The 21,434-nt window shown below is 39.0% G+C and overlaps 1 protein-coding gene across 8 annotated transcripts in view; it reads right to left on the reverse strand.

Annotated features, from left to right (window-relative positions):
- The window catches only part of COL14A1 (collagen type XIV alpha 1 chain), a 135,443-nt gene that overhangs the window by 86,521 nt on the left and 27,488 nt on the right, over positions 1-21,434 (reverse strand). For all 8 annotated transcript variants that reach the window (XR_003923002.1, XM_030011627.1, XM_030011622.1 and 5 more), the window contains 6 exons: positions 11,636-11,791; positions 10,788-10,907; positions 9,214-9,378; positions 8,649-8,810; positions 7,051-7,202; positions 5,944-6,073 (listed from right to left, as the gene is read on the reverse strand). Coding sequence is in view for 7 of the 8 variants with exons in the window: in XM_030011627.1 (XP_029867487.1) it covers positions 5,944-6,073; positions 7,051-7,202; positions 8,649-8,810; positions 9,214-9,378; positions 10,788-10,907; positions 11,636-11,791 (885 nt within the window). In the remaining variant the exon portion in view is untranslated. The remainder of the gene's footprint in view (positions 1-5,943; positions 6,074-7,050; positions 7,203-8,648; positions 8,811-9,213; positions 9,379-10,787; positions 10,908-11,635; positions 11,792-21,434) is intronic.

Consider the following 21,434-nt stretch of genomic DNA (forward strand, 5'->3'; position numbering starts at 1 on the left):
ACATTTAAGGACAAACAAAGGTTTATGGCAAACGTGGCAAATTGACTATATTGGCCCCTTTCGGGTATCAGAGGGAAAACGATATGTGTTAGTAGGAGTAGAGGTGGTATCAGGACTAACACAAGCTGAAGCTGTATCCAGAGCCACAGGAGAAAATACAGTGAAAAGTCTTAAAGTATGGTTTAGCTGCTTACCCAAGCCTCAATCAATTCAATCTGATAATGGGAGCCATTTCACTGCTGGAGTGGTGCAAGAATGGGCTAAGGGTGAGGAAATCCAGTGGGTTTTTCACACCCCTTACTACCCTCAAGCTAATGGTATTGTGGAGAGAACAAACGGACTTCTAAAACGAGCTCTGAGGCCCCATGACCCAGGGTGGGCCTTGCGAGTACCAGAAGCAGTATACCGAGTCAATAGCCGGTGGGGGGCAAATGGCTGCCCCCGACTCCTAGCATTCTGTCCCACACCTCCTTCTATTGTTCCGGGGACGAAAAGTGGCAAAGACCCTGCACACTTGCTCCACTATGCTGGACAACCAGTATTAGTGGAACTGCCCACTGTGGGGCAAGTACCCCTAACCCTAAAGACGCCCCTTAACCTTTTTTCCTGGGTAGCCACAGATGCCCATGGGAAAGAGCATCGTATCAATACCCGATGGATTGTCCCATCCTTCTAAGTGGACCTTCATGTCCTGAATTAAAGTTGTTCCGATGTTAAATGGCTGATAAGAATATGTTTTTTCTGTATCCCACTGGCTGGATTCTAACAAGCATATTAGTTAAGATGCACAATATAACCCCAACCCTCTGCTATAGTACTAAAACCATAGCTGCTTGATGGCCTGCTTATGTTTTTGTTACTCTGACTAGCGATGCTGTGTTGACTTCTCAGAATTCCTGAGTTGGGGGGAGGACACAGAGAGCTTGGCAGCAGACAACGTTGGAGTTCTTGCAGCGGCACCTACGCCACGTAAGAACAAGTGGTTGCTATAAACTTATTAGCCTTTTTACGCACAATGAACACATTCTGCTGATCTACGGATACTTTAATCAGAGCAATTCCAGTCAAGAGAGCTTGAAATTTAAGGCTAGTTTGTATGCATCTATAATACGTAACACATCCTGCACATGGCCTGTAGGAGGTTGTTTTACAGAAGCTGCACGAGCGCCTCGGAGAGTGCACCTCAGCCTCTCGGATGGATCCCAACCACTAGCAACACTGCTTGACATCTCCTCCAATCCTATCCCTTTAATGATTGTTTATTTTTGTATATATTTTGCAGGTTATCAGAAGCCCACAGCAGGACTTATGTTTTCACTTGATGAGTGGGCCATTATCTGTATTGTTTGTTTGATTTTGGTTGTGATATTCTTATGGTACAACAGGGAAAGATGGTTTGGAACTCCTTCCTCCTTGCCTTTCTTACTTTTGGTGCATCTGGACAAGGAGAAAGGGCCTCCAATTTGGCTTGGGAAGTGATACAAGGATTCATACATGTCTGGAATAGAACGGATCAGGGGATCTGTATTCAGATTCCTACTTCTGCCGAGCAGGGGATTAGATTCGGTTTGATACCCATGAGGCTCAATATTGGAAAATATAATATGAGCAATGACATTATAGGGTTAGTAGATGCTCCGTTTGAGTATCAATATCGAAATGATTATACCTCCTCTGGCAGATGGTGGCGAGATGAAGCAGCCTTCTATGAGATCCCTCGGGACACGGGGTGGCCTGACTTAATAAACAAAACTTGTAAGCGATGGAGATTGGAGGTCAGTCGTGAAATTGGTATTAGTCATAGCCCGCCGTGTCCTCCAGGATTCAAGGAAGCCTATTCCAGACGATTCCCACCTTCTCCATCCTGGTGGAGAATAACAGGATGCCCTTCCTATCACAATATATCTTGTAATTTAGTGCCTTTTTGGCCTGCTTCCCCGGAAATTACCCCTTTTGAATTACAGTATAATGTAAGATGGGATTCAGCTTGGTGTGTTCACATACCTGACAGGAAGGGACAATATCCTTCAGTGAATAACGCCCACACTGCTTGGGGATGGTCAGTGAAACACATGTTAAAAAAACAACCTCTTCACTTATTAAAGAAAGAATTTGTGGACACACCCAACCCCAATGATGCCCATTTGTTAAACTGTACCCACATTATAGATTGTACCACAGGCGCTGGCAATCCCATCGAAACATGGATCAGTTTGGAAGTTAGAACCTTAATTCGAGATATGTGCACCTGTTGGGGATATCCGAATTTTGGATACCGAAACCGGGACAACCAATGTAATCAGATCACCAATAATGTTAATATCTGGCTAAAATGTGGAATTCCCATTAACCACTTCCCAAGACATAAGGTGGGAGAGGATAATCAAATACCCCGGGGAGACGCAGCTACTTGTCAAAACGCTTTGTATGCCGCCCCTGAGGGGACCGTCTGGGGGTGCTCAGATGGGAAAATGTACTCGCACTTGAATGTTATCAAACAGGCTGGATTGCGGTGTGGTTTGGGAATTCCTACTATGTGTCCCAGGCGAATCTTTGAATATACCACACCACCTATTCACAGGAAAAAACGAGAACTTGATGACCCAAGTAGCACCCAGAAGTGGATTCAAAGCATTCTAAAACCTGATTATTATACCTGGGGACAGAAAGTATCGTTAGAGCTAGAAGCATTCTTTGCACCATCTGGGTATATTGTTCGGCACCAATGGGTGCTAGAAAACCTAACTTGGCAAGTACATGTATTAAGTAATTGGACTCGATATGCCTTTGGGGAACTAAATCTGCAAGTGCAACAAGTATCAAAAATGGCGTTACAGAATCGTTTAGCCTTAGATATGTTATTGTTAAAAGAACAAGGTGTGTGTGGTATGTTAAACTTGACTGAATCCGAATGTTGTATTACCATTCATAATGCCACGACCTCAATTGAAGAAGCCCGGGCAAAGATGAAGGAGATTGCCGACCAGACGGGGGAACTCTTCCATGCAATGCAACCAGCTGACTGGTTTGATGGCTGGAGTCCCAACTCATGGCTACATTCCATTTTGGGATCCTTGGGACTGACGGGATGGGGAAAATGGCTTGTAAATATTGGACTTATGATATTAATTGGATTTACATGTTTAATAGCAGGCCTTGCCATAGTAAGATGTATGATTAGCCGCTTGCTATCCTCAGCTGTCTCTCTCTCTTCTCCTACTGTAAGCTATGTTAAAATTACCACACAAGAAGATGATATAAACGAGAATCAAAGTACAGCGACTGTTTGAGCCACGGGGTGGTGTCACGGTCGGACAAATTATAGTCAATGTCTCAAACATTCGTTAAAGAACTTTGGTGGAGAAAATGGCCTCTGTAAAAATGCTGGAGTTTTGTGAACAGGACAATGTGGCCGGAGGAGAGGGCCCCCCGGAGGGTGGGACCGCGCTTCTCCAAAGCCGCAATTCCTTATCTTAAGTGACCAGGAGAAGGAGCACAGCATATGCGCCTGGAGGAGGAGGCCCCACGGAGGATGGGACTGTGCCTCTATCTTAAGCGGTCATGCCAGCAGAAAAAAGAGAGGCAACTCTGCGATGAACCCCCCCCCCAAAGCTCTCCGACCGATTCCAGAGAACCCCGGGAATGGGACTGCGCATGTCGAGACCATCGACTAACACGCTATAAAAGAAGGGAGAACGAGTTCTCAGCGCGCGCCCTCCAGAACTGGATCTCTACGCTGGCTGGACCAACGCTGGACCCAGGACTGGTGAAACCCTTTCCTTCTCTCTTTCTTTCTTTCTTTCTCTCTTTCTCTCCCTCCCTCTTTTTCTTCTCTCTTTTCCACAGTCCCTACACCTCATCCTTTTAAACATAAACCGTTGACCAAGTCTGAGACTAGGAGTGGACCTAGCCGCCCCTGGGCTCCTCTCTGAGAAGGAGTCCAGAAAGCAAGGGGGTCTGCTCTGAACCTCGTGACTCAACGGGAGGGCTCTCCTTCTGACACAGTTTCATGTTCCCTTTTCCATTTCATTTTTCTATACTTCTCTTCTCAAACAGCGGCTTAACGACATGTTGCAAGGTTCATATTGATAAGTTCACTTGTACTTGGGCAAGGTTATCTAGGTTGAATAAATGTTGATTGTTGTTTGAACTCCCCTGGTGTCGTTTCACCTTAATTCTGACAAAGGAAATCCACGAACCTGAGTCGCTCCAACTCTGGGACGCGACAGTTCCCCAGATCCTGCTTCACAAAGGATTGACATTTGTTTTCTTCCAGTGTTCAGGAACGTCTCCCAGTCACCATGACCTATCAAGGATAATCAAGACTGTCCTGACAATGACATAAGCCAGCTCCCTCAGCACTCACAGGTGCAGCCCATCCAGTCCCATGGATTGATGTGTGTCCAGTTTGCTTAAGTGCTCCCTATACTGGTACTCCTCAAATGAGAGTAAGTCTTCCTTTCTCCAGAGTTTCCCACTGATCTCAGCAGCCTGGGATTTCTGAAGGCCATTTTAACTGGTAAAGACTGAGTCAAAGAAGGCATTGAGTACTTCAGTGTTTTCCGCTTCTTTTGTCACCAGGTCCCCTGTCCCATTCAGGAGTGGGCCCATATTCTCCTCAGTCTTCCTTTTACTGTTTATGCACTTGTAGAGTCCATTCTTGTTGCTCTTCACAACCCTTGCCAGATTCAGCTCCAGGTTGGCCTTGGCTTTCCTAAACTTACCCCTGCAAGATCAGACAGCAACTCTATACTTCGCCTGAGTCATCTGCCTCTTCTTCCATCTCTTATACACTACCTTTTTATGTCTGAGTTCTGTTAGGAGTTCCTTGCTTATCCATGCCAGCCTCCTTTGCTTGATTTCCTACTTGGCAGTATGGACCCTTCTTGAGCTTGTAGGATGTGATCTTTGAGTATCAAGTGGCAATTCTGGATCCCTCTTCTATCCAGGGCCATATCCCCTGGGATTCTTCCAAGCACATCTCTGAAGAGACTGAAGACTGCTATCCTGAAATCCAGAGTTGTGGTCCTGCTTTTTGCACTCCTCCCTCCACTTAGAATCCTGAATTCTACCATCTCATGGTCACTGCAGCCAAGGCTACCCGTGACTTTAAATCCCCCCCCATCAGTTCGTCCTTGTTTTTAAGTATCAACTACAGCAGAGCACCTCTTGCTGGCTCCTTGATCACTTGTGTCAGGAAGTTGTTGTCAAAGCACTTTAGAAATCTTCTAGATTGCTTGAGCCCTGCTGTATAGTTCTTCCAGCAGATATCAGCTATTGATACAACACATATTGAATTCCTGGCTCCTAGTTTGAACTAAAATGTTACTTTTTACTTCCATTCCTAATATCTGTCATATTTACTAAAAAAGTAACTGTACATAATATTGATACAATCAATAGCAGCACATTATCTCAGGTGCTAGCATAGTTTTCATTATAGAACCCCAAACTGTAAATGTATTCATTCTAACAATATCCCAAGTCACCATTTTATAGACAGAAAATAACTGAATCATTGAGAAAGGAACTTGTAGAAGTTACCTTGAAATCTTTGGCACTGGTGGGAATCACATGCAGGTATTTCTGGTCCCACCTAATCCTCCACTCATAAGATCAGCTTCAGCCACAAACCTAATTTATAAAGCTTGGCTGCACACCCAAAGCGTAGGAATGTTCTAATTCAGGGTTCAATAAAACCAACTTTAAAGTTCAGCCCAGAAATAAAACCTTTCTCAGTGTTTAAATATCCACAGAGCATTTGGACTTAGGAACTTAGCCCAGAATTAATTCAAACAGAAATTAATTTAAGGTAAATGCATTAAAAGAAGCTAAATTGAAAAAGACTCCCTTCTGTATTTCTTTTTCACAAAGACTAATGCTTAGACAGTGTGATTAAAAGTAGACAGTCAAATCCGTAATGAACATGATAAGGATACTCACGTGTAGTTTCAGTTCCACGGAGGCCCTCACTAGCAGCATTTGAGTATATAGCAAAAACAGCTATCTGGTATTCAGTTAAAGACATCAAGTTTTTCAGAACTGCTGTTGATGAGCTTCCATCTACCACAACCTGTTCAGAAGAAAATTCAACTAAATACACATAAAGCAAACTAACTATATTACCATCAAATCAATCCCTCTTTCAGGCAATTTTTACAGTGGCATCTAAGAATCAATACACTAAAGTTCAATTCATAAATCAAATTGGCTTTTGCTACCTTTATGTACAGTGGGGTGTCTGAAAAAGAACAGCAACTATATACATAATCAAAATGTTTAGCTGATATAAGTAGCCATTTAGAACAAAGGAATTGCTTAGATAAATAAAGTGTGTGGATTACAGTTTAAGAGTGTATATTGGGCACTTTTTGATATAATTACTGTATCATCATGAATATTTCTTTAGTACTACGTATGTACACACACAGTACTTCAAACTGACATTAATATATATCCATGCTAAACAAGTTTATACTACAAAAAGAAATATATCCTTAGTTAAATCCTTTTGCTCTTCTGCCTTTCCCTTCAATTTTGTAAGCTGTTAGCTGAAGCCAAAAGCTTGTTCCACTGCATTATTTTCTCCATCTCCAAAATGCTTAAGTCCTATTCAAATAAACACCTCTCTCCAAATTTTCAACGACCAATTGTAGACATCCTAAAACATAAACCTGTATCATCTTTCTTTTATGAATTATTTTTTCTTAGAACTGAAAATCTGGCTTACCATCAGCTCCTACCTCTTCTGTTCTTGTAAACAGAATAGTGCAGGGGAAGTCAATAGAATTGGTTTAAGTAACCATATGTGTAAGCAAAAACGCAGGCAGCTCACCTCCCTGCCCCAAAAGCACTCACTGGTATAGCACATTTACTTTAAATTACATGACAGAAAAGCAGCCTGGCTACTACCTAACCTTCACCACCATTCAATGTGACCATATCTCCTTTCTGTAGTGGGCTTCAGAGACCACATAGGGAATTTCAGGGTAGATTTAAATAAGACCATGGATTTTCTGTCTGGTTAGTTCTTCCTTTTCCTCCTATTACCTCTTCCGGTTGTCCTCCTCGAGTGGGATAGTACACAACCCTGTATTTTTCCACTTTGCCTGGTGCATGGGTCCAGCTAACCCGGAATCCTCTAGCTGTTACCTCAGATGTGACCAAATCCGAAGGTGCCCCAAGTGAAGCAACAATTGTTCCTAGGTTAGAGACAACACAAATTTTTTATTCCCCTCTGCAAAAAAATGATTTGGTCTGTTGTATTTGCTGAAGCTCCAAAGATCGCTCCTCATCAGAAAATCAAATTGGCTACTGCACATTTATTTAGGTAATTTTCAATGGAAACAAAGAACTAATAGTAAGAATGAGTACTGCACATGGAGTTTTCACTGGGACTAAGCCTCCCTGGTCTTTCGTAAACTTTATATGAAAGAGACAAAAATATAAAACAAAGCCTTCTTGTCATTCCTCCCATTACTCTTTCAAGTGCTTTCTTTCTGAGTGTTTTTTTCAGGTTGCTTTCCTTCCAGTCATGAAAAACATCCAAGTACATATACAGCTGTGATCTCCTGTGCTCCTCTGCAGGTTGGAAACTGATATGCTGCCTGTCAGCAGATTGAAGAGATGTAGCGAATGGTCATCTTCTCTGGCAATCATTCCTTTCCACAAAGATGTCTCATCTCTTTATGGTTTTCCCATCCTCTCCCTCTCAATTTCCCAACTGACTGCTTATCCCCCCCACAAGACACACCTAATATTCTGTATTTCTTCCAATTTCCAGGTGAATAAAAGAGGAAAAAGATGGAATGAAGCCTTACTAATACACACTTTTTCATGGCACAGGTAGAAATACATGTGAAAGACAGCCTTCCTTACTGATATATATTACAAGCTTATTGAAAAATCAGTCAGCATTTTTGGGATATTACAGAAACACAAACCAAGCAATACAAACAAAATCCACTCAGGCCTTTCAGAAATAATTTCCTTAGGTAGGACTGTTTCTCTAGCAAATTGCGACATTTTTTCATAGCCATTTCTTTTGGTCAGAAGAGAAAAAAAATATTGTAGTCAGAGAAGTCTTTTTTACATAAGAACAATTTTCTTCACCACCATCTTTCCTTATGCTCTGAAATATATTTTTTGTGTATTAAATAAGAAAGTGGAAAAAAAAAATCCATCATCAGGAAGGGACAAAGAAATCGTAATAGTTGAAATTTTTGAAAACTTATGAGACAATAAAAACAGTAAGTTAGAAGATGGAAAACACAGCACAAACGTAACAATTCCATGTGCAGCTGCTGAAGTAATTCATCCCCAAAGCTGTGTATTATAAAAAAAATTTCCTTACCCACCACTTGGAAACAGTTACAGCAGAATGAATGTAAATTTTTCTATTTTTTGGTACTACCAAATACCATAATATTTACCACTATCAAAGACAGAGAGCAAAAGATCAAAGATATCAAATCAAGAATGAAACATACCTAGGAAGATAACTTCCCTGACAATGTACTTTCTTGTGACCAAAAGAATATACAGCATGAGTCAAGTGCCAGAAGCCAGCTTAGAACTACAGGTATTTGGAATAGGATTTGTAGCTCTAAGTTCATATTAAGTTACGTTATATCTTGTTTCTTATTCACCTTTGATTTCCTTTTCCTGTTCCTCTACTCGTGAGCACACTGTTCTTGTAAGACCTTCAACAATGGTATGCATGAAGTTAAAGTCAGCAACATTGTAGACGTGTGTGCTGTCAGGTTCAGAAGCAATCTCTCTGAGTTCATTTATATCTGCATTCTTCACACCTTTCATTGGAAAGACAAATAAAGAAAATATTTGCAACAAAAAAGAAAAAATCTTGTATGCACAGGAATAGATAAGAAATTACTAAAATCCAATTCTTTCTTTTTGTTTTGATGACCAACTACGGATTGCCCTGTTGTTAAGATGTTACTTCAAGACATTAATTTCTGCCAACATAACTGACATTTTTCAGCTGTCTCCTGATAATGCAGCATCCATATATATTGCTAAATTCCAGTTATAGCAGCAATGAATTGGAGAACATATTTAAGATGATTTAAATTAATGATGATACTTACTGGATAGAGACAGAAAAAAACACTTCCTTAATAGAGAGGGCAATGGATACAAATACACCAGAGTATAATGGGACACAATATATGGTGGATATGGCAGAATACACACCAATAGCAAACAGCTCAATGCCAGCATCTCGTAGATTTTTAGCAGGAGGGATAACATCGTCTTGGGACTTCCCATCAGTGATCAATATACCAATTTTAGACACTCCAGGTCTTGCACCTGCTTCAGGCTTAAAGCTGTTCTCCAAAATGTAAGTTAACGCAAGACCTAAAAAGGGAAACATTTTAAAAGACTTTAAGAGGGAAAAATGTCCATTGATTTTGCTAATATCAGTGTTTGTCTTTCCACTCAATTTAAAAATTGTGAGAAATCTTTTAATGAAGACTAAGTATAAAAGAATTTATTTACCAAAAGATTAAATTCCAACAAGCAACCTAAACTACAGAGAAGGTGACATTCATCTTTAGCAGCCTTTTGATCAATCAATGTATTTTAAACTGGCTATAGAAACCTAAATTGATCTTACTCTGTCTGCATGCATCATCTTTTCTTTCTTATTCTACAAAGCTAGAATAGGAAGTCCCCTCTCCTTCTACCTACTTTGCTTATATGAAAGCACATGCTCTGGATAGCTTAATACATCACCATACTTACTTTAATCACATCAAACTTACTTTAATTTGTTTGTTTGTTTATTCTTTCCAATTTACAAGCTAAAGAAAAGCTTGAATAAAGCTTAGGAAGAATCTGATTTTAATAACTGTTAATTATTTAAAGGGAAGGAAGAAGAACAACTCCTCAGGACAAACTTACATGTCACAATGAGATCCTATCTGAAAACTCTCTTAAGTCTCCCACAGCAAAGATTCCTAACTCACCTTCTTCTAACATCCATATAAAATAATCATGATAATTTACTACTTGCTACCTCACAGTAATCTCATTCCTGGAATCGTACTACAGTCCTTCTGTCTGTTCCACTGCAATCACTCCTTCTACCAAAATAAAGGCTGTTGCAGAAGAGGAGAATCTTTCACGTTCTTTCTCCCCTTCCCTCCTCGCCAAAAAAAGAAAAGGAAGGAGCAATTTACTTAAAGCCATGTCTGGGTCTTTGGATATATCATTCTCCCGGCAAGACAGCCAATATTACTAACTGCTGCTTTGATGATACTGGAATTGTATTCAGAGACTGTATTTTTCCCAGGTTGACAGGCATCCCCCATTTATCCATCACTAAGTGTCTTCTGGGGCCTCAGTGCTCTTAACTACTAAAAGGTCAATGGAAATCTAAAAGCCCCAGGTGATCATTTGAAAAGTTACTATTGCCAGTTGTCAGATATTAAAACAACATTCTTTCCTTCTCCAGAAGAAAGCTCTGTGCATGAACATTATGAATGGATTTTGCATTTTCTTCCTAGCAGGTAAAATATTTTACTTCCAACACAGAGAGTTCATGTATACTTTGTTTTATGAGAGCCTGTCCCGACCAGTAAGATTCCCAGTGAAGCCAATGAGACAAGTACTTCAGAAAAGACTTCACTGACATTGGATAAAGCCATTAGCAAGCTGCAAAAACCCTATCCTATTTACCCTTCATAATAAGCACTAACACTTCTTAGTCTGTGCAGCAGAATATGTTTTTTAATGAAAGGCAAAAGCTAAAACATACACTGTACCTGTCAATGTATTCCCTCCCTTATATGGTAGATTACGGACTGCATCCAAAACAGCATCTTTTGTGCCATAGGCATTCAAATGCCATTCAATTCGGGGATCACCACTATACTGTGCAAGACCTAAAGAACCAGAAATTAAGGTAATCCATTAGACAACAAAGCATTTCTTTTCAAGCATCTACACTTTATGTACTTGGTTACCAACAGGTTACCATAGTAAGCTTACCACAAGTAGCTTTGCTGCCATACTAGAAAAACTGCATTGCTTGATGCCAAAAAAAAAAATAGTATAAAGTTGTTCTTAGTGGCAACTCCTCAATTTATTTTCAAAGCTTTTCTTTCAAGCGCTAAAGAAAGTAAATGAGGAGTACACAACTTTTTCAGAGTTTAGTAAGATTCCAAGAAATTGTTTTTTGAAAAAAGAACAATTTTATTTAATATGCTTTTGAATAGACTACAATATAAGTAGCAGAATAGAAATATAATATTTGAGCCAGTTTAAACCATGAGAAAAGCCATCCATTGGCACATTCTTCCTTCGAAAATTAAACTGCAAGGGTTTGATCTAATGCTGACTGAAGTCAGTAAGACTGTTTCCACTGTTTTTTCTTTTCCACTGACATTGCAGTAGAGTTTACTTAAGCTGAGTATCACAGTAAAACGTGAGGAATTGATACTACAAACATTCCAGCAGCATGCAATGATAGAAGTGCTCTTGTGATAGAAGTGCTAGTTCCAGGTGAGGATGAATCTTGCACAAATAAGTAGCATTAAGCTGTTAAGTATTCTGAAATCATGAAATTTTTACATTGCTACAGAAGTATTAAGAAAAAAATACGACACCTTACCTACTCTTGTTTTCTCAGATCCCACATTGAAAGCAGAAACCAGATTTTCCAGGAACAGTCGAACAAGCCTGAAATTGAATCTGCCAATACTCCAAGAACCATCTACCAGTATCACAATATCTGCAATTGCTGGAGTTTTACAGGTAAACAGGCTTCCTGTAAATCATTAAAATGAAACCAATATTGTTAATTCAACAATAAAATTGTAACTCAATAAATGTATACCTTCGTCCTCCCACTAAGCTTAATACTTAAAGCTTTCTTCCATGGGCAAAGTGAGAAATAAGCAAAATCACTAAATGTATTTGTTCTAAATTCAGTAATAGAACAGTTTGGCCATTATCTACTTCAGTTCTTTCATTAAGCTGTTCAAAATTACTGTTGGGAAACCCATGAAAAAGAAATCCTGCTTCTAAAAATACAATACTTCAGAAAGAAAAAATTAACTGTTGTATAACACAAAACAGCAGTTCATTTTCATTCTCAAGAATATACATACACAGTATACAGTTCATGACACTTAAACTTAGGTGTAGACAAGAGAGCTACCTAGAGATGCAGACATCCAAAACAGTTATCAAGACCCCTTTTATAGTCAACATAGAAAAACAGTTGTTTCTATACATCTCAACAACTCTGTAGAAAAACTTCTTTAGCTGCCATTGTAGACTTCTAAAGTTAGAAATTAATCTCACCCTGGGAGTCCAGAGTAAAACTGATGGTCAATTTAATATGCTGTATTAAACCTAAGTAGGAGGCACCCAATACAGCAAAGGTAAAATGCAAAGACCTTAGATTCAAATTCAAAATCATTATGAGAACTAGCACCACATGAAGATTTAGTCTTACAGAAATATGGAAAAGTACACAAAAATAAAAGAGCATTAAAAAAGCAACAGAAAAGACCTGATGAGAATTAGCAGAGATGCATATTATTGTCTCTAAGGTTTAGCTAACCAATGGGGAAATCAGAGGAAATGGAAATAGATATTAGACACAAATAGCAAGATAAGCCAACAAGAAGGTTTTTAGGGATACACATTTTTAAGAAATTGAAAAATGTAAACAAAAGTGCCACATTCAGTTTGAGAAAATGACAGGAAGGGAAGTAAGAGAAAAAAGAAGGTTTCCATAACCTCAGACAGAATTGCCACATCCCATAGAAGTGGCTGCATGACTGTAAAAGTAAGGTTGCTGAAATAGTGGATTTATATTGTAGAGAGGGAAAACAAATGAGTGATGTTACACAGGTATACCAAACGAGCTTACGTTTGAAGTATAAAAATAGAAAACTCCCCACCAGACTGACTACAGAATGAGGTGGAAGTAGGAAAGTCAAAGCAAAGCACGTTAGTAGAAAAGGTATTGTGCATCACAAACCATTTAGGGATGAAAATCGTGTTCCTGAATACAGTAAAAAACCTGCAGATTAGTGAAGTAAGCTGCAGCCCAACTTTTATCATCAATTTTTTCAGGATCCACTACATAAATTAATTGACAAAGGATACCAACACCTAAGGTGGTACCAACAGGAATTACCAAGTACATTGTTAGAAATAAACTGATCTTGAGCAGAGATACTCAGCAAATAAAAGAAGTTATTCAATGAGAAATAATCAAAAAGGTGCTTGCATTAGCTCACAAGCAGCTCTCCTGTTACAGAGAGGGAACTAACCACACGGTTAGCAACTTAAAACTTTAACACCATATTATTAATGACAATCTTTTCATTAAAGACAAAATGATAGTCTCACAGGTAAAAACAATCTGATGTGCAGAAGGACTTCAAACAATTGGTAATAATTGTTAGATTCGTACTGTACTGCAAATCCACTGAGCAAGAAACCCAATCCATAAAGTTACAGTTAATGTCTTAAACATGTACTAAAAATGTTTTTAGAAGAGCAGGGAACATTTCCTACGTGCAGCTAGCAGTGTAGAATAAGTTCTAAACACATTACAAAAATTCCACTTACAAAGATGCCAAAACAAATATTTTATTTTAGTTTTTACAGTACAAGACAACGCTATTTGAATTGGCAACACATTTTAATGTATAAACACTGGGGAACATTTAGTAAGCATCAGAAAAATGATCTTAAATGGGAAGATAAATCCAAAGGGGGTCCAAATCTTTGTATCACTGAAGTCAACAGGAAAACTTCCCTTGATTTCAGCGGGACTGCAATCTGTTTTGTGATTTAATAGGAACTTACTGGTCATGGCAAAATTCATGTTTTAAATCTCTTTGCCAAATAAACTTCCTGTTAATCAGCCTGCCTTACTTGCAGTATTTGTCTTCCATTAACACACAGTTCAATTGTGCCATTCTCACACTGGCCATGATTAGCTTCTTAAGCTTTAAAAGAACTACTGGCAAAGTAAAATGTTACTCAACACCAGTAAGAATGATAGAACTGGACCCCTGATTCACATCCAAGCAGCTGTACTGTAGCACAGATGTACCTTTTCAGTATGATCCCAGCAGTTTAATCATATAGCCCAATGAGGATAACAGGATTTGTGTGGCTCTATTTCCCTTCTCTACTTCTAAAATCTTATGCTTACTATGAAACCCAGTTAGTATCCTAGGTCTTACTCATTTCATATCAACAAGTTTTGCCTATAAGGTTTCTTTAATCCTGTAGTGATGGCTTTGTGAATAAAACCTTTTATTGGTTTTAGTAAATCCATTCAGTGAAGCAAAACCCAAATAATAAAGAAAACAATAACAGCATTCCTTTCAATATTTTATTTCCACATCATCAGATCAGTGCAAATAGTATCATTCAAGTATTTTTTTGTTAAAAAAGCATGTGTGGTTTGATCCAAGATTGTACTGCAATGTCACAAAATGTGAAAATTTGATTCATTCTTCGTAGATAGGAGATACTTGTTGAATCTTTTCTGCATAAAACATTTAGGTTTTGTTACTTCTGTACACCCACTATTTGCTTATGTTTTCTCCTTGTTGTACTTAATAGAACTGTAGAAAGTTCCCTAAAATGGAATAAACAACAGTGAGATATTAAACAGAATAACATACTGTATAGAAATCTTTAAAACCCGGTAGGAATACAAACACCATATCATCCTAGTTTATAAAGTTAGTCTAAAAGACACACTGTGTAGCAAATAATATACGCACCCCACTGAGATTAGCCAGTTTCCATTACCAGTTCTAGAAAATGTCTTTTTCAATAGTCTTTCCATACAACCATACATGGTCATGAATTCCTATAGGGTTTGAGGATAATTTTGAACATTTCAACTATCTAAATGTAACTTTAATAGGCAATTTTCTCAAAAACATTTCTTAAAGGAGGATGACAACATATCATTCTATATAAAGAAAGCTTCCAACACTCAGTGTTTTAGCCCACTACAAGTTTCAATACTGTGATCAGGTTGTGCCTATTTCCCTTTTACTCGGTCATCAAGAAAACAGTAGTGAGAGAGAAGGTATCACTTTCTTCTGAATTATACAATACTCACCAGTTTCAAGAGCAGGACAGTAGGGAGCAGACCAGTTACCTAATTTTGTATAATGTTTCCTAATGTTATATAGACAGCAGCATTCTACTTCAAGTGCTGCATTCCACAACAAACAAAAACAGAGCCTGCAATTTTTAGGGTAGAGAAAATAACAGAATTGCAAACATCCTAAAGTCACAAAAAGACCTTATATATTTTACACCAGCAACTGTATTCAGTGCATCCACCTACAATGGGTGGAGGAGTTTTATGAGGAGAAAGTAAAAAATTAATGGACTTTCTATAACAAATTTACAATCTTCCTAGCGTTATTTGGCATAAGAAACTTGCCACTCTTGCCAGGAAGCTAACTGAGGAGAAAGGGGCTTGGTCTGCTCATTTCTGCATGTCACAAATGAAGGCATAGGCTCAAAATTTCACCTCCAAAGACACCAGCATACAACTAAAGGCTACTAGCAATGTATTAGGACAAGTTATTTACTCAAAACCTGCTTCAGTATTACCAACAGTCATATCATCATCGAGAATTTAGGTTCCTTTGTTTCAGGGAAATCTTTCAAAGAATAACCAGCATTGAAGGAATTTTGCATCTACCAAATAAAGTTTCCTGCCTTTGATCCCTCAAGCCCCCAGACATTAAAGGTGATGCATTTGCTTGCAATTCCAATGTGCAAGTGCTATAGCACTATCAAGACCTACGTCAGAATTTGGCCGAGAGTGAAGCCAGTGATGGCAACACTGAAAAAAAGATCCAGCTAGAACTTTCTGGGATAGAGGGAGAGTTATTGGAGCCTGCAAAACGTGACCCTTGAGACGTCCCATTGAAGGGAATGGACTGCAGAGGGAGGACTGGGAGGGGCTCTGGCAGTACGGGGTATGCACAGAACAAAAGCAGGGTCTGCAAGCTTCTGTAAACACTGACCACCTCTCTCAGGCTGCATTTTCAACCTGTTGCTATTCTTTCACACATGCATTCAGTGAGCAAGTGAGCAATGTTAAAAAACAGAAGTTTGACCAAAAAAATTGCAAGCCTTACTTAGACACAAATACAAAACTATGATTTTTAGACTAGAGTAGTGGCTCTTTGGCTCTTGGACTTAATACTACTACTCTTTGAAAGTTCTTTGAAAGGCAAAGGGACAAGCAGCAAATACAGGCACTGCCAGCCAGGAGGACTCACTGCCTTAGAAGAACCAGTTCAGTTTGCATGCAGTAATAATACGTTTTGCAGAAACACATTTGGTATTTTGCCTCCCCTTGGTATGAAACCCTGTTCTCATTTTCAAGAGCCAAAACACACACTTCTTCTGCTTAGAAGAAGTTAAGACTATAATTCTTTCTGAGTCTGCAATATGTCGTTTCCTTTCTTACTCCCTGTCACAGTGGAAAAGTCAAATAATATATGTGGAAGGAAAGGAAGAAAGTTCAAGTAGAGGTCAGTAATAATACAGTATGAATGGAAGACTCATTCACAGGGTAACAAAGCACAAAAGGCAAGAAGCTTAATGACAAAAGTGAGTGAGAAATACCTTGTGAATAAAGCATGAATGACAGAGAAAAGTCAGTCCTCCACAGTGACTGACAGCACCACAGCTGAGCAGAAGCACCACTGAAGACAAGGGCAATATAAATCTACATCAGCAAAACATCACTTCTTTTAAAAAAAGGGTTAAAAAAATAAAGGGACGTGAGGCAGGGTTCAGCTGCAAAATTCAGCAACTCACTAGTCCACACTTCTGACATTGATATTATTGCACTGTGCTGGTGATATCATCATTGCACTTAGACCTCAGTTTAACACATCCCATATGTCAGGCTACAGACCAGACAAATGCATACAACATAACTGCTTTTCTTTGAACTAGATCCAAGCATAGCTTGAATTTGAAGGACTCAAATGCTGGAACATCATTAGGTTGAAAGAGCAGCCCAACGAGGTTAGAAGTTTGTCCCTGCTCCCTAGAAAAAACAGCAAAATAAATTAAAGCAGCCAGCCCTTTCCCATGCACCTTGTTCTGTTCCAGGAAACTAATATAGCCCAACTGGCAGGCCTACAAATTTGTTATTTGGGGGAGTTGGAATATTAAGATTTACTGAATCTGTTGTGTCTAATCATGTCACATTTGACTGTGAATGCTGTAGTTCAATAATTTTGCTTCTTTCAAAAAGTACACAGCAAAAACTAAATATTATTTAAAGCGTACCTTCTAAATGTGAAGCCACAAAACTAATTAAAGCAGTAGCTGATAAAATATGTTAATTGCCTACCTATACTAGTGATAATTCTCAACTGTGAGAGAAGGAAGCATACAGCCATTTTCTATGCACCTTTCCATACACACTCAATGATAGTTGTACTTCTCCAGTAAGCAGTCACTTTCTTCCTACATCTTAACTTTTTAATTTACTTGAGAGACAAAATAAATATAAAAGGTAACTATGAAAGAAAGTGCTGATGTTTTCTGGCACACCATTGCTGATTGATAGCACTGAAGCACCTGATGTCTGCAGGAGCTTCCCAAATAGCAACACTAAACTCTCTTGGTGTGTGTACCTTGATAGAAAAATATGTTTTAGAATCCCCCTACATTTAAACTGAGAGTTCAAAACATTTATTTTAGTTTCTCTTCCAACAGGCAACATGTCAAGACAGAACAAACCATACTGCTGAAATCTTTCCTGAAACTGAAGTTCAAGATGGCAAGATACTGTGTCCATTTAGCCATAATGATTTACACTGAAGATGGTCCACAACCCTCCTGTAAAGTACATGAAACCTAAGAAACTCTTCTGCAGATTACAGTGATAATCCTCTACTTCTCTTTGCTCTCAGTTCTGCAACTGAGTGCATGAATGTTTTAAATGAAACAGCTGTCTCAAAGTCTAAATTACTTTTCAAGGCAGAGAACTATAATTTTTTATTAATATGGTCATATTAATCCACCATTCCTATGTAACAAATAGGCCAGGATTTAAAAGGGTTATTTTTCCCTTTGCTTTAGTGAAGTATGAAATCCCTGAGACAGTTTTCTCTGGCTGTCTAGAAGGCAGTTAATCACTCAGAAATCCTCAACATTAATTAAGCTGTATTAATTTATACTCTATGTATAAATCCCTCTAAATCATGATAAAGAGCTGGTGTGTGCCTGAGCTTGTAACTAAGTTACAGCTGCAACACAACAGGTAAAGTAACAGAAAAGAGCCTGCCTGAGAGAACAAGCTGCCTATCTATGAAAGCCATTAACACAACTAATTAAAAAATTAGTTGAAGTGAACTTCTACAACACTGTTGCATTACAGCTCAGCATTATAGATCCAGGTACATATGATGTTGTGGCCAGTGTGTCCAGAAACAAAAAAGATGGTGCAGTACAGTTACAGTGCAGAAGACTTTCAAATACAAGTCCCTATATTAACTTCAAGCATTTCTTGAAATTATATTATCAAAACATAACCAATGTATATGCTTGTATAAATATAAATATGCAGTGATCTTCAGAAGCATCACTAATTTTGGATGTCATGTGTCAATCCACAAAAGCTCAGGATGAAACTTGTGCCCTCTTGAATGTAGCAATTCATCCACTGTCTAATGATCAGAGATGTCTGAGCGAACACCCTATTCTGAAAAATCTCCAACTCCCAGAATCACAGGGTAGTGGAGGTAGGAAGGGACCTCTTGAGATTGCCTAGTTGAAGTGCACTGCTCAAAGCAGGGGCGACTACAGCAGATTGCTCCAGGCCATGTCCAGTCAGGTTAAAGAGTCTCCAAGGATGGAGACTCCACAACCTGAGTAACCTGCTCCAGTGTTTGACCACCCCCACAGTAAAAGATGTGCTTTCTTTGATTAAATGGAATTTACGGTTATTTCAGCTTGAGTTGACTGCCTTTTGTCCTTTGACTGGACACCACTGAGAAGAGTCTGTCTCTGCCTTCTTCACTCCTTCAAATGTGGATTTTTACATATTGGAAAGATATCCCTTGAACCTGCTGTCCTCCAGGCTGAACAGTCCAGCTGTCTCAGCCTCTCCTCTTATGAAAGATACTCCAAATCCTTAATCATATTCATGGCCCTTCACTGGACTCACTCAAGTAAGTTTACATCTTTCTTCTACCGGGGATCTAGCCCAGCACTGGACACAGACCTCCACATGTAGCCTTACCAGGGCTGAGTAGAGAGGAAGGATCACTTCCCTTGACCTGCTGACAGTTTTCTTCCTAATGAAGCCCAGGAGACTGTTGGCCCTCTTTACAACAAGGGCACACTGCTGGCTCATGTTCAACTTGTTGTCCACCAAGACCCCCAGGGCCTTTTCTGCAAAGCTGCTTTCCAGCCAGTCGGCCACCAGCATGTCCTGGTGCCTGGGGTCATTCCTCCTCAGGGGCAGGACTCTGCACTTCCCTTTGTTGAACCGCATGACATCCCTGTTGGCCCATTTCTTCAGCCTGCTGAGGATGCTCTGAATGGCAGCACAACCCTTTGGTGTATCAACCATTCCTCCCAGTTTTGTATCATCTGCAAACTTGCTGAGGGTGTGCTCTTTCCCGCCACCCCAGCCCTCACGTGATTGTAGGTTCTTATCTCCCTCCCACATCATTCCTACTTTAAAGCTCTTCTCACCAGGCTGGCCAGCCTGTTAGCAAAGATGATTTTGCCCCACTTAGTCAGATGGATCGCATCTCTTCCAAACAGCTACTGGGCTTCAGAGAGGGTCCCATCATTATAGAAACCTAAACCCTGTTGCTGACAGCAGCTGCAAAACTAGTTGTTGACCTATAGGATCTGCCCAGTCCTCCTCAAGCCCTTTCCCCTCATAAGTGGGATCAAGAAGAAGACCACCTGAACCCCCATGCCCTTGACCTTTGCCCCCAGAGCCACATAGTTGATAGTTTGCCACCCAATGCAAAGAGATCCTGGCAACAGGGTTACCATAATTAGCTTCCACATATTTAAATCCCGACCTCTTAAAATACATGCTATTAAGCAAAAGCAGACAAATATTAAAAAAGTCTTCCTTGGAGGATTTGATTTTGTGGTTCTTTGGTTATGTCCCAATGAGCAATTTAAAAGTAGAACCCCAAAAGTCTGTGTCACTGCACTGTACTGAAGTACCAATCAGTGGGCTGAGCAGCAATAAACATGCCACAGATATGTTTTCCTAAGTGAGCATTTAAGATAACCTTTGATTTTTCCTCTAGTTCACAGACTTTTGAATTCCTCTCATCCACTAAAATAATTATTCCCTATCATAAACAAATTACTAAATAGCCATGTTGCATATTTTTCCCCTCAGGCAGATTGCACCCCTGTCTTCAAGCCTGCAACATTTCTTCTGTCTGAGATTCCAGTATCTTCCATTCACTTATTGTTTCTTTGATCTTGTACTTATGGTACTATCCAGCTAGACAGATAAACAATGCATATAGGCACATCAGTTATGCAATATCATATATGGTGGATAGTTATATTTTTAAACTACAGAAGGACTAATAATAAATCTCAAAATAATTTACTGAATATTTTCTTCCATTCAATACCATTTATAGCTACTTTTCTTCATAGTGTTTCAAAGGCTTTAAAACAAAATGACAAGTCTTATCTCCAAAGCCAACTGCATTTTTAAAAAATAAAACCAAAAATCTAATGCAGAATCTTATCCTAAGGACTTTAGTACAGGGATTTTCTTAACAATTTCACTCTACAGATAAAGGCAATTTTTTAATCTTTAATTTGCAGACATATGAGAAAAATACTAATCTGATTTTACAGAAAAGGTCTGCATAGGAAGTAATAAGACTCTAACAATTACATGCATATGATTTTTTTAAAACATCTTCCAGAAACAATGGCAAATTCTAAATCTCTAATGAATTTAAAATTTGCACTGAGGAAAAGACAATTATTTTAATTAATCTAGACAAATTACTGGCTGCTACCCAAAGTATTCAACTGTTATGGGAGCTGTCAAAACCGAAGGAGAGTCCAATCACAAAGTACAGACTATGCTTAGACATCTGGGTTTATTTTCAGTTTGGCCGGTAGCTACTCAGCAATTTACAATAGCCATAATCAAAATGAAACTGCTGGCCCTTAACTAATACCACATACTTCAATATGCACACATATAGTTAAACACTCTGATGCCTGAAATGCAGGATGAGGGCAACCATATAAAAATTTATTAAAATAGTCCTTGGAGCTCAACAGAGGATCTTTTAAATTTTTTTCCAAAGAAAAAATGTTCAATATTCAATAAATAATTATTCAATATTCAGTAAATAATTTTTCAGTTGTTCTTGCTC

The sequence above is a fragment of the Aquila chrysaetos genome, chromosome 4 (genome assembly GCF_900496995.4).
Source record: "Aquila chrysaetos chrysaetos chromosome 4, bAquChr1.4, whole genome shotgun sequence".
Lineage (NCBI taxonomy): Eukaryota > Metazoa > Chordata > Aves > Accipitriformes > Accipitridae > Aquila > Aquila chrysaetos.